This window comes from Rhipicephalus microplus, chromosome 4, assembly GCF_043290135.1.
Source record: "Rhipicephalus microplus isolate Deutch F79 chromosome 4, USDA_Rmic, whole genome shotgun sequence".
Lineage (NCBI taxonomy): Eukaryota > Metazoa > Arthropoda > Arachnida > Ixodida > Ixodidae > Rhipicephalus > Rhipicephalus microplus.
Genome location: NC_134703.1, coordinates 220,399,844 through 220,413,469, shown reverse-complemented (window position 1 = coordinate 220,413,469; position 13,626 = coordinate 220,399,844). Strand labels below are relative to the sequence as shown.

The window sequence follows — 13,626 nt, the reverse complement described above, 5'->3', positions numbered from 1 at the left end:
TCCTACTGTGCGATTTTTTTTTTTTACAGTGAACACGCTTGGCTTTTAAGTATGTTTGAGTGCCGCCAGTGTCTTGAGCCCTCGCCTTGTCGCTCGACGCGATCGCCTTTGTGTTGAACTACTCGCCTCCCCCCCCCCCTTTTTTTAGGCAGAGACTGCTGCGCTGCACGGAAGTGACGTGTTGCATTTTCCGGTTAGGCGCTTTGTTTGAACAATCGGGAGTGTCTAGCGGTACGCCTAGACATAACAATAAAAGCCGTTAAAATTACGTCCAAACGAAAAAGTGAACAAAAATGTTATTTAGGTTTCGCGTGACAACAATACAAAACAGGCTTGTTTGTCTTCTCAAACCAATTGGCAGTTGTGGCGTAGTCAATAAAGAAAGAAAAAAAAAGGCAGTTGTGGCGTAGTTGGTTAAAGCAACACATGAACTGGTGAGGTCGGTGGTTCAAGTCCCATTGCAGTTATCAATACTTTTTCCTTTTTTTTTGTTCACGCATGTATTGTTTTAACATTTGCGCCTCCTCATCAGCCCAACTTGCTGCTGGTGGTGGTCCCGTCCACAGGCCCTTTAATATTGGATCTTCGATGACACCTTGCAGGATTGACTATATTTATTATGATAAAGTGTTTTGCGAATTAGTGCTCTTAATCGGCGAGACGCAAAAAGCCACAAAAACTCGAATGCAGCTGGCTGCATTGGTTTCTTCAGCACAGGTGTCAGGAATGTTGATTTCCACAGTTTATCAAAGTCTTGATGACAGAAAGGTGCACTGCAACGTAGTCTTGGGCAACTTTTTTTATGTCGCTCAGTGTACCATCACCTGACGAGGTAACCAGCAGGCCGCTTTCTTTAAAAATACTGACGTGTCACCGCAATGTTCTCGGCGATCAGCACTTGATAAACAATGCCCAAGGGCAAGTGCCGACGGCGTTAGCCCATCTAACTACTTGTCTGCGTTGCTCAAAAACACGCGCGGCCTGTGACAGCACGGGAGCATTCACGCAGCAACGGATGAGAACGGCTGTACGTGTTCGCACTTGACAAAACAGACGGCAATGCAGTAGCTCTGGCCTTCGTAGATCACAGGCTTCGTAAGAACATTACAATAAAGTTGTTTCCATCCATCGTATGAACACTTCGCCGACGCACTGGGGTTTCATGCATGTGCGTCCGGTCAGTCACACGTGAACCGTGCGAAAGCAGTTATTTCATCGTCGACCTTGTCCTTTGCGACAAGCAAAACTCGGCAGCAAGAACACTTTCTCTTTTGACAACACCACGCTTGGCATTGCAATCTAGAAAATTCTGTACGTCCAACGACTGTAATCCGCACATCATACTGAGAAACTTTATGGCGCACACACTCAGATGAAGCTGCGGCGCGGTGGATGGCCGCGCTTGCTCCAACCACCAGGTTCAACTAAGCATCCAGCAATCACATGAGGCAGCGACGACACTCCAGTCCTCCTTGTGAGTGGCCTTGGCCATGGCCGCGATTTCATCGGAGTTTTCCCCACCTAACACATCGCAGGCGGCTACCATCTCGCAGTGTTTACCTTTCGCAGCCGCAGCGCCCATGGCGGCCCCTGTATTCAAAATACTTGTAATATGTATTTTAATAACAAACCTAAGATAATTGACTCGTTAAACACCTGCTTATAAAAGTTTTGTAGGTTTAACGCATTACGCACGAATAATTTACACATTTAACTAGCTTTAGGTAATAATTTTTTAAGTGACGTCACTTTTGTGCGGCGCAGAAGCCACTTCTGTGTGGGGATGGCTGCTGCGCCGCGCGGCGCAGGAGACGCTGCCTTTTTTTTAACTTAGCGGCACGGAAATGCTCTGGTGACCACGTGTTTCAAAACGTGATCGCCGCGATCGCAGTGTGTTGTACGGCTATGGCCAGTGAAAGCAGCGCATGTGAGACATCGACGCACAGCGCGATCGAATGCGTCAAAGACAATGAGAGCTCATCGCCTGACGTCGACGAGCTTCGAGCAAACATCATCGATGAATGTTACGCCTGCAGCTGGGTAGAAGACTACGGCTTGAAGACGAATACGTCATGGGTTGTAGACTTCGTCAAGCCAACAGCAAAGTGTGAAAGGTAATGCAAAAAATGATGTTATAACTTCAAAAATAGCTTACGTCGTCTCTGGTGATAAAACTTCATGTTTTGCGGATAATGTCCAATGATGCGCCGTCTCAATGGTTGTAGACAACGTGGAGATGATCGGTACGAGAGGGCTAGACTCCGCTCATTCAGTGACATTTCTCAATTATATAGAAATAACGAAACGCGCATTCCCACCACCTAGTTGCAAACTGGACACCCTTCAGATGATTCACCGGAGTTGCCTTCAAACCAAAACTTAATGCGCTTACAAGTGTCCTCGCATGGGGGGCAGAATAGAGTGCATTTTTCTTTTTCTCAGAAACACTACAAAAAAGAATGAAAACTTAAACAAACCTGGTACAACATGGCCGCAAGTTTTCGCAATTACATCCGCGAGGCAAAACGTATCTTCTATAATAATAGAGGAACCACCTCAAAGCATGTATTCTGGTACTGTGAAATAGTTTAGAAAAAAGATTTATTACCCCCCCCCCCCCCCCCCGCACCCCCCAGATGAACTACAGGCACAGTAGAGACTGCAGTGACTAGCTTAGGTCCCCAATACCAACTTTTAACTTTGTGCCGATTCCAGGAAGCATTTGTGAGAGTGTCTCTCGACTCCCCCCAGTTCGGCTAATACAAAAGCAATTCATTAGCAAAATATTTAGTAAAATTGTCTCACTCACCAATTACTGTGCCAGAAAACTAATTGATTAAATCCCCTTTTCTTGGAACTGTGAGAGCATCAAATGTTTACCATAAAGTTCCAGCTTGCACAAATAAGAGCTGATGGTCACAATAAATTCAAATGCAGAGTTTGTGCAGGCTTTACAACTGTGATCTCTTGTTCAAATTTCAAGTGTTGGGGCAAGCCTCTAAGAGGTGTCCACGGTAGCTAGTAGCTTTGCAGCAGGATTGGCATTTTCCGTGATTTATTTATCCTAATTAATGATGACAATGCAGTCACTGAACAAGTGAAAATGAAAACACACGAGAGACACCCTGAGATCTGTAAGAGCCCCGTGATTACTATTAGGAACTTGTACTAGTCCCAAAACGTCTCTCATTTGTTTTTGCCTAAACTTGTTGAGTGACTGGAACTTTATTATCATGTTTCCTCACCATCTGAACTGTCGTCAAACTCTAACCTACAAGCTGAAAATGTCTCAAATGTGCGTTGTTCATGCATGAAGTGAATTTAATGAGTGCGTTTTTGGCAGGTTTGTTGAGTTAATCCTTTCAGATGCCACCTGTGAAGAACTGCCTGTAAATGCATCAAATTGTCACATGATTTCAAAGCTGTCTATGTTCTATTGCAACAACAATAATTTTATAATAGATTTATTTAGGCATTTCATAGCAGTTAATTGAAATTGAGCTCTTATGAAACATCTGCTCATTTTAAAGACATTCATATTTGATTCTTGCATATATAGAATGAAATCTCAGACTAGATATATATACTGGATATTGGTTTCTCATTTTAACGATATTGAGAAAAGAAAAAAGATATTTCGAAGTGGCTCCAGCGAAGCGCTGCATTGAATGACTCGTCGACTATGGTAGTGCTTCCGGAAAAGTGATTATATACAACAGTAGTGTGAAAACTGAAGTTAAAGACATGTTTATTAGGGAGGAGGTTGATTATTTCATCTAAACTTCATTGTATCTTGCACTTTTTTAGCCCCTAGTTGACACAACTAGCAAAAACAAGTGATGTACACAATTGTGTACAAAGCGTCTAAAAGGGTTAAACGCACTGCAAGGAGATTTGTGCAGGTACCTAGTAAGTGCTCAAGTAACTGGTGTATTTTTCCTTTGATCAAATGGCATTTGCAGGCAAAGCAGACCCCTTTCGTTGCTGACACTGAAATTCTAAATTCATACTGCTTTGCAGGATGGTGTTCCACAAAGTACGGCGCTGCAAAGAGGCAAAGCGGGAAAAATCATGTGGTGAGGCTGCAGCACACTGCCCAGCAAAGATTGACCTCAAAATCAAGAAGGTCAACAGAAATACAAAACGTAATGAGGCCTTTTTACGTGGGGAAAAGCCACTGCTGGCTGTGATAAAGCTCTTTCATCACAAAAACCACAGCCACAGCACTGCAGCAGCAGACGCACTTTCTCGTCTTACTCCAACAATGCAGACCAGAGAGACCTTTTTGGCATACTTTGACAACGGCATGTCACCAGCTGAAGCCATCAGGCTGCACGAGAGCAAACTGCTTGTGCAAGAAGATGGGTATGCCCTCGTTGCCAACTCGGCAGTGAACCCATTGCCTCCTGCCATATACTACTGGCACAGGCTTTGGAGAGAAAAAAACTTTGGAAGGGATGTAGACCCCCTCTTAAAGATAGCTGAGAAGATGCCACTTTATGCTAAACATGGTGAGTTGAATATTACAGCACTGCTCTTACACCATACGTTCCATACTTGCTACAGCTGTCTAGTGGTTATGGTGCTTGACTGCCAACCCAAAGGTCGCAGAATTGAATCCTGGCTGGGGCAGTTGCATTTCGATGGAGCTAAGATGCTAGAAACCTGTCTGCTTAGATTTAGGTGTGTTCAAGAACGCCAGGTGGGCAAAATTATGGTTGTCTCCATAGTGTCATGATATTGTGGTTTTGAGACATAAAATGTTATTATTATTAATATTATTATATTTGCATTATTAAAGGCTATTGAAATTCTAAGCCCTAATTTGCATGCATTTTTAGAAGACCTTTAGTTACAACAGATCTTGAAACCCATTTTCTAAAATGTTGTGCCAGTGCAGCACTTGATTCACAGATTTTGGACACTGCTAAAGCACTAAGATCTGTAGAGGTACCAGACATGGCGTTTTCAGTCACAAAAGATAATACATCCAATCTTATAACAGTTCAGTAAAATTTAGAATATTAACATGAGACATTCATGTAATATTGTGGCCAATGTTTCAAAGGGAATCCATACAGGTTCCTAGAATGAAAAGTCATACATCACGCAGTTGCATATAGTAGAAGCACCATTATTGCCACTACTCACAAGCTATAGATGACACCCAATGCTAGCAAAAAAGTTCAGCATAGAGTAATGACGAACAGAGCTACTTTCTTTCGTAAAGGGTCATAATGTCATCACCAGGGTGCTGTAACAATGTGTAGCCGATGCTTGTAACAAAATTGAGAAGCTCATAAAATCAGTGCACAAAGATCTCTTTATGAAAAAACTATCATTCAGTCCCACAGTGAAAACGGTTTGAATACTCCAACATGCCTCTATATTAATTGCATACTAGGTGTCACTTAGTAAATATGCTTGCCTGTTTATGAAAGTTTCAAGTGACGAATAGATGAAAAAAGTGGAACAAGTTCTGACTGTTTATTTTGCTCTATAATATTCACTTCCAGCTTAAATTACTCATTTGTAAATTGCTAAAAACACTGGACAATAAATTTGTGGCAAAACAGAAAATGAGTACCACATCCCAAAGCTTCACTTTCACAAAACAACTGAGTACCATACAAGCTTTTCTAACTATCTCTTGGGCTAACTGCACCTCAGGTTACAGAGTTGCAGGTGGTGCTCCTCTCATCCTCATCCTCCTCATCAATGCTGTACAGTTAGCATTTGGAACTATATGTGGGCTATTAATGGCTTGTCACCAAACATTTGGGTCAACAACAGCTCAATGGTCACAGCACGCTACAGCTGCACCCTGGAGTGCTTAATTCCAGCATTTACATGGTGTGGATGAGATTCTAGCTCGCATCGGCATACAACTTTTCAAAATGATACCATAAAAGCTGTCGTCAAATAAGTGGATGTGGAGCCTCTGCAGCCCAATGTAACACACAATTTTTCATTGAAATAAATACAAAGGTCATACAAATCAATATTTTCATAACTAGTTATTTATTCAGCCAATTCAGTCTTCAGAAAATCTGTCTTCCTGTATTCTCCCTCACTCAACCTTTTTCAGATGCTTGCTTGAATACCAATGTAAAAAAAATTCTTTACATTGACTGTGCTTCAGTCATGTACCAGTTGCTGTACCTCTTCATGCGGTCATTACTTCTTTCTGCCCATTTTTTCGTCGGAAGCATTGAGGCAACATGCACAGGTCTAACGCCCATGAAGCAAATGACCTGCTATTCACCCATAAGTCATTAGTATCTGTAATTGTTGTGCAGGCAACTTTAGAGCGAGGACCATCTTCTGCAAAATTACTCTGCAGACAGCATTCTCAACTACCTAGTTTTGATAAGAGGTATCCAATGAGCTCTTCCTGCCAGGCAGCACCAGTGCGTGCGCTGCTATAGCCCTGGTCTGTCAGTGATCTGGGTTATGACAGCGTGTTATTTGGTGGCGGTGCACATCACTAACCCATTTTCTTATGAAAATATTAGCAAAACACACACTGCCGAGAACTTTGGTTGTGGAATGACGATGTTTATGCGCAAAAGCACAAATATGGCGACTTCCATGCTAGGACCCCTTGCATATGACGTCATGTGATTACCTCCGTTATGTAAGAATAAGAAAGTGTTTTAGTAGATAAAGGGTACTATAGTTGAAACCTTTTATAAGAGACACTAATATAAGAGACAAATGGGTATAAGAAACACCACTGTGCTTAGAGTAAAATACGGATTGATAGAAAAAATGCATACGTGGTAATATGTATTAAGAGACAAGAATTGCTGCCCGTAGAATGCCACTTATAAAGGGGTTTAGCTGTACTAGGCATGGTATCTGGAGAAAAAGTCAGTATTCTGTAACCACATTTGTATCTTAGCAAAAGGCGGAATCTGATACTTTTGCAGATGGTTACTCACAAGACTGATCCATTCAGTCATTTGACTACTGCACCTCACTTTCCTTGTTTTTTTTAACACTTGGTGGTTGGACCATGCTTACACCCCAAAGCCTTAAAAACAATTGTTCTAGAAGTCGCCCGCTAGCATTTCACAGTGTGCGATTCCCTGATACAGCTCTTTTATAAGCCACTGTGGTAACCATTTCGATGCTGCGAAGCTGCGGCACACCATAAACAGTGTGATTGCATCATCCACAGGTTACATCCACAGATACTTAGTGACTTGCCTGCTCTGACTGCAGCAATAGTACCTTGCTGTTAAAATTTGATGCTTTCGACCCAGGAAAGGATGTGGCACGCTGGTATTTCACCATAGAGCATCAGTGCTGGAATAAAAAATTTTTTGTAGAATGACCATATAGAGACATCATGTTGAGCAGTGAAGTGCATTTACAGGAGTGAAATAGCATGGTGAAAGAGTAGAATAACAATCATGAGTCACGCTATGCGAACTGCATAAGTTTTCCCGACTATCACGATGTTGCTTGGTGGTAATTGTTCAGTATCATTTGCCATAGCACAAACAAATAGCACATAATGCTTCAGAGATATGTAGTGGGCACCTCACTTCTTTGTAAAATATTGAATAACTGCACAGTGGGTGCTTCCCTAATTGACAAAAATTATAATTATCTATGGGGTAATAAGTACCCTGTAAGTTCACTGGTAGTTACACCAAGAGAGGTTAGAACGGGCTCTAGAAAGGCTGCTTTTCCAGCTTTTACTGTGACTGAGCTACATGTGTTGTGAATGCCTGGTTCCTTTTTATATATTTTTTTAGAACAATGATAGTATGGATGCTGCAAGCTTGAAAACAGTCATAAAATTTTCTCAACTTCTCACAAAAGTTATATCACACACATTTATGCCTCACAATAGGCAGCTTATTACAGATTTCAGTTAGAGTTACCAAACATAATAGCTGGTCCTCACAGGCAATACAATTGTCAACTGTCACTAATGTAGGCTGTGGCTTCATGATTACACATGATGAGTTTAGTACTTTGGATCTATAAATTTACGTCACAGAAAGTTTGATTTATGGCCTTGCTTTGTTCAGCACTAACAAACTGAAATCACTACTCTTTTCTTGTGCACATAAATATGATGACATATAGCTTTGGGTTCAGTTCCTGACGACACACAGGTCCATGCTCTAATACATGTTTTTACTTCTGTGTACAGAATATGTTGCAGTGTTGTTTCTTTTTCTTCAAATTTGATCCCTTTCAAAAACATTTTTGCATTTCTTTACTCGTTGCAGGCGTTGATGTCAAACTGGGCCGCTCAGAGGATGGCCAGTACTGGGTGGTCTTGGTTGCGACACCGATCATGAGACGAGCACAGCTGTTAAATGCAGCAAAAGAAATTATTTTTATTGATTCGACATCATCGTGTGACACATCACGAAGCACCGTGACTGTTCTGCTGGCAGCCACGAATGCGGGTGCCGTACCCATCGCGGTATTAATTCATAATTCGCAGTCAGCCCAAGGCTATTGCACGGCCTTTACGCTTCTGAAGGACAGCTTCCCAACCTGCTTTGGAGGGCTCAGTGTAAGTTCCTTAGCCGATAAAAACTCACAAGTTTGGATTCTTGTCAGCGTTCAAATTTGTGCAGGCTTTGGTGTAAAAGAACAGCAACCATGTGTATCTTAGTAGTTTATAACTAGAGGCCAGATCTTTACGCACTGCAAAAGAGTGTTTTTTGTGCTAAATATAAACAGGCAAAATAATTTTTATATATCAAAAATAGGCTGGCAAAATTATTTTTTAATCCCTCATGTCGTAAATGAATGCCAGGACATCCCAACCTGTATCTAGGACAGGAAATAAAAAAATGTCGCACCATGTCAGCGCACTTGTTTGAGGTAGCCAGCACATCCCATTTCACCCCTGCTAGTGGCAGTTTTCCATAACTTGGTTTACCTAGAAGATTAGCTTAAACACCATGGAGTTCTGAACAGTGAATGTCGCTTGGACATGAATAACAGTCTGAAAATGCACTCTAAAGAGAAATTCGGGGTTAAATAGTGGTAATATAGGTGCCAATTGTGAATATAAGCATTGATAGTCACTTATCGGTAGTCAGTCACAAATGCCGAAAATTGGCACTTATACACCTTGTCAATGAAGGCTTTCTGGGTGCGGCATAAGACCCTCTAGGCTGTTGTTAACATGCGTGATCCCTAAAAATTGCAGGATTGAAGCTGCGACGTTGAGTTTAGTGCTCCAGTGCCAACAGGCAGTATAAAAGCACTTATCAACCTCTAATTCATGCTTATATATCAAAAGTGGTGCGATAGGAACACAGGGAACAAAAAAGGAATTAGCCTGAAATCCGCTCTCTACTTAAGACCTCTAGTATAAGGATAATTTCAAAGCATTGTGTTTTTGCTATAAGCTTCTATGATGTGTTTTTCACATTCGGTCAATACATATTTTTATTAAGTATTGCGCACTTACTTTTCGGTACTTAAGGAGTGATTTGAAGTAAGTTTCTACATTATGCTGTGTTGTGTTTTGAGGTCACTAGAATATACAGCATAATCTTTCCTTCATTACATATTTGACAAAGTTTTACTTGTGTGTAGCTTTGCATTATGGGCCTATCAGCCACAAGAAACATACCAGACAACAGCACACAAAATTTAAACAAATAAAGGGAGTAAAATAGGGTGACACAAAAGAAGCCAACACAATAGGCTTGTCCTGTCTCGAATAGCCCGCACTTCATTTAAAAATTATGTTTCGCCACCTAGCCCAAAAAGTACTTTTGAGAAAAGAAAATGTGTTAGATAATATCCACAAAATTTCTTGGGCAATTTTCACCAAATGATGGCCTCATGTGAGAGCCTATTGCAATTACTTTGTCGGCTGTTCTATATGATTCCTTGGTTACTTGCAGTGTCCTGAAGCCTTCATGACTAGTGTAGTGAAAGATTTAGCAATGTATATCACAAGGCTGTTGTTTCCTTTGACTAACTGTTAAAGCCAACGCTGTATCATCTGTAAGAGTACAATAAAATGAGATTGTTTTTCGTTGACTGGAGCTCTTTCGAAAGTTAAAAAAATAATCAAGAACTGCACATGAGAAACAAAGGTGGTTAAACACGAAGAAAAAAAATACAGAAAAAAACCCAGGAAGGAAAGTTAAAGAGATTTCACACATTGTGGGAATCTATTTCATGCAAAGTAGTCTATAATGATGATGCCTATGATTCAATATTTGGCATTGAGCCAAGTGTCATTGCATGAATGAATGTGTTTTGATAAATCTAGCAGTTTTGTGCTCATCAAGGACTTACCAAAAACCTTAACTACACAGGAGTTCGAAGGGTAACTTATGGTCTGACACATCGGCACTAATCTTAGAGCACAGCCGCCAGTTTCATCACAAAAAAGTGCATGCTATGATACGACAATGTGAAGATTGTTTATTAGCATATTCCTACGTGGTCGAGCAACACTTGAATGTAGCTTGCCGAGTCATATGAAATGTTTATTAGACTTACAAAAGTGGAGGCCACCCTGGAACCACAATTGGCATTAACCCAACATGACAGCTGTATTTTAAGTACACATATGTCAAGTTTACTACCTTTTAATCAGACTACAGTGCCGGCCCTACAGCCATAGTTAACATTACACTGATATGATGCCTGCATAGAACCTTTTTTCAAAAGCCGTTTCAAGACATGCCGTGGCTCTGTGGTAAAATACTTGACTGCTGTGCAGAATACCGGATTTCGATTCCTGCTAGTAGCCCAATTGTCATTTTTTGTATTATTTTGGTCAATGCTGCCAAAGCCAGATTTTATTTAAATTGCTCACATTTAACTTGCCAATATTTATAAACTGTCATCACGTGCAATGCAAACAACAGTGTACCGGCTTATGCTGCCTGTGACTGGAAAAAAGGGTTTCATGACGTACATAACAGGACACTCATTGTATACATGTCATAACCAGACAGTCATGTTCGTCATATTGTCATTCCCCGCTGTGCCTTTTTCAGTTGTACCAAGTTAAGGAGGTGAGCTCGATAGCACCCAGATGCAGGCCTCTAGATAGATATAAATGCTCAAAGTGCCTTTGTTCTTTAAAGAAATGCTTTGATTTTAAAAGGCTTTCTAACATAAAAAGAAAAGCTGCTCAAGCATGCGACTGACTTACCCAAGGTGAGCAAAAAGCAATCAAACATCTGAGAGACTGGAAGATGCATTGAGTGAGCACAGTTTTTGTATATGAAGAAATATCTGTTTGTGGCACACTGTTTTGCTTATTGTCAATATTTACTGTTTGAAGTGAATAAATATGCATCATATGTAAAAAAATAGCCAGTTACAAGTGAAAGTATTTATTCGAATTACATCTGCTATTTTCATTAGTGTTAGCTTTCAGCACCTTTCTGCTCTATTTCTCCCAACCCGCTCATAAAATCTTCAACATTGTTAGTCATTTCACTGGTACAAGATTATTGGTTCCACTGGGCACCCCGTGCTGGACCACCATTATCTAGGTCTTCCTACTCCAAAAGTGTGCGTGCGTGTATGCCTTCTGTGTGTCTTCATTTTTAGTGCGCAATTACCATTCCACCTGGGTGTACTCCTAGTCAGCAAAATTAATGCATAAGTTATGAAGCATCAGAGGCAATAGAAAGCAGCCACAATATGGTGTGGCACTTAAGGCAAACAAGCTGGCATATTGTTTCCTTTGCGCTGCCAGAACTGTTTTCTATTAGGGACGCTTATTGCTGAAAACCGCTTGCTAAAACCAATGTGTGTATTTCGCAACACCGCGCGATCTTTAAAAGTCTGAGTAACAAGGAACATAGAAGGATGTGCTGCATATCATGAAGCAAATGGCTCAGCTTTGTTGACATAGTTTCGGAAGTTTTATTGAAAGTGATGTTATTTTGAATATTATAGGATAAAGATTTTTACTTAATCTTCTAATACAGATGCTGAAGAATTGCCTTGAAGTTTGCCTTGAAATTGCCTGAAGAATTGATGCTGAAGATCGCTTAAAATTTAAAGCTTTCGGTGGAAGGAGTTTCAGTTCATGCAGTTTGCACTTTATGCATACATGCAGTAATACACTTTTAGTACAAAACTTCCTGGGGTACAAATTGTTTTTAAAAAAGAATACTTGCGCACCTACCATCCTTAATTCACTGGACTGTCGTTCTGTCAGATAGACTCATGGCGAGGAGAATGTCGGCCATCCTGTGAAGGATCCTTTGAACGGAGCTCTTCAAGCGGCTTACCGCCTCTCTCGCGCTTGTTTTATTGGCTTCACACCAGCGCATACATAAGAAAAGTTAATTCCTAGATAAGAAAAGAACGCTGGCCTGGATTGCGACGCCGGGCGTTTATTTTAAAAAAAAGTGCACGGCAAGAGAGCACAAGCGCGTTACGCAAACGTAGCTTGAACTCACCAGATAAATGCGAGTTTCTGCAGATCGCGCGGGCACTCGCATGCGGTTGCTTGTAGTTGACGAGCACGTACGCGAAACTCAAGTGCTCACGACAGGCAGAAGTTTGCGTGCAGAAGGCGCCCACAACATTGTATTTCTTTTTCATTTTCCTTTTTCCTACAATACTTCCACTTTGTGATGTGCGGTACCTCGTCGTTCCTCGATGGGAGTCCAAACGCGCTTAGACATATCGACGGGCAGGCAGATCATAAGCCCTAATGTTCGGTGGTACAGTACCTTAGCAGCATCACAGTCAAACTACAAACTAAACTGGCAACTCTTTCCGAGCTGCTCCTACCAGAAACAAAGGTGCACGGAGCGTCGTGTTTCCCATATTTTGGCTTCTTTAAGTGGCGACAACGCGCAGGCGCCGAACATGCCGCACGTAAAAATGCGCAGTCGGTGCGCACTGAGTTGTTTTTTCCTCCATGTTTGGCCGGCGTGTTTCGCGGGCGCAACAGGGCGACGGCGCAACCTGGAAACGAGAGTACGGCGCGGAGGCCGTTGCTAGGCACACGTCGCGGCGGCGTCCCTGCAAGAGTGTGACCAATAGCGCGCCGCTGCGGTTGCTATGCGTTGAGCCTACTGCAGATTACAAATGCGCTGGCGGACAATATCCGCACTGCGCCGCGTTATTGGTTACGCGGTGTTCTCCTGGCAGTGACTGTACTCTCAGCAACGTTTACAAATCATTTTGTTCATCACGGGGTTTCAACAGTGCGTAGAACGAGTGCATATTCATGTGTCGTGCGGCTGATGACGTGGATGAAGCAATTAGTGTTTAGCGAAATTGCGTTGGGCACCATGACTAAGCGGAACGACGACGAACGCCTTGCAGGTCAGTGACGATTGGGCAGTGCCCCTGCTTGTGACAACGGATGACGCTGTTGAGCCCAGCAAGACGCAATGAGGACCACGTGCACATACGTAGTTTTGTGTTCTATGTGTACAGTAGCAACTTGCATGTGCGTATTATAACACTTTTTCTGTTCCGCTTCGTATACTCTCCCCCATCATTGCATGTAATCTTAACGTAACAAACGCGCTCAAAGTCACCACCACGGTCGCAGAATGCGGACGCCGGTGGGTTTCACGCGGAACACGGACACAGTGGCCGGACGCTGCATCGGCCGCGTGGCGGAATGCAACCGTAGAAGGCGCA

At 42.1% G+C, this 13,626-nt stretch overlaps 1 protein-coding gene and 1 long non-coding RNA gene across 2 annotated transcripts; one reads left to right on the top strand and one right to left on the bottom strand.

Moving 5' to 3' along the window:
* The first annotated feature begins 615 nt into the window (after positions 1–615).
* On the top strand, positions 616–10,032 carry LOC119172965 (uncharacterized). The gene is made up of 3 exons (XM_037424102.2): positions 616–2,114; positions 4,021–4,511; positions 8,250–10,032. The coding sequence occupies exons 1-3, from the start codon at positions 1,906–1,908 to the stop codon at positions 8,642–8,644; spliced, it is 1,095 nt and encodes a 364-aa protein (XP_037279999.2). The 5' UTR covers positions 616–1,905; the 3' UTR covers positions 8,645–10,032.
* Positions 3,723–13,194, bottom strand: LOC142814758 (uncharacterized). Its single transcript, XR_012895080.1, has 3 exons — positions 12,426–13,194; positions 7,213–7,311; positions 3,723–4,044 (listed from the first exon to the last, which is right to left on the bottom strand). It is a non-coding gene; the product is annotated as an uncharacterized LOC142814758 (long non-coding RNA).
* Positions 13,195–13,626: the final 432 nt, after the last annotated feature.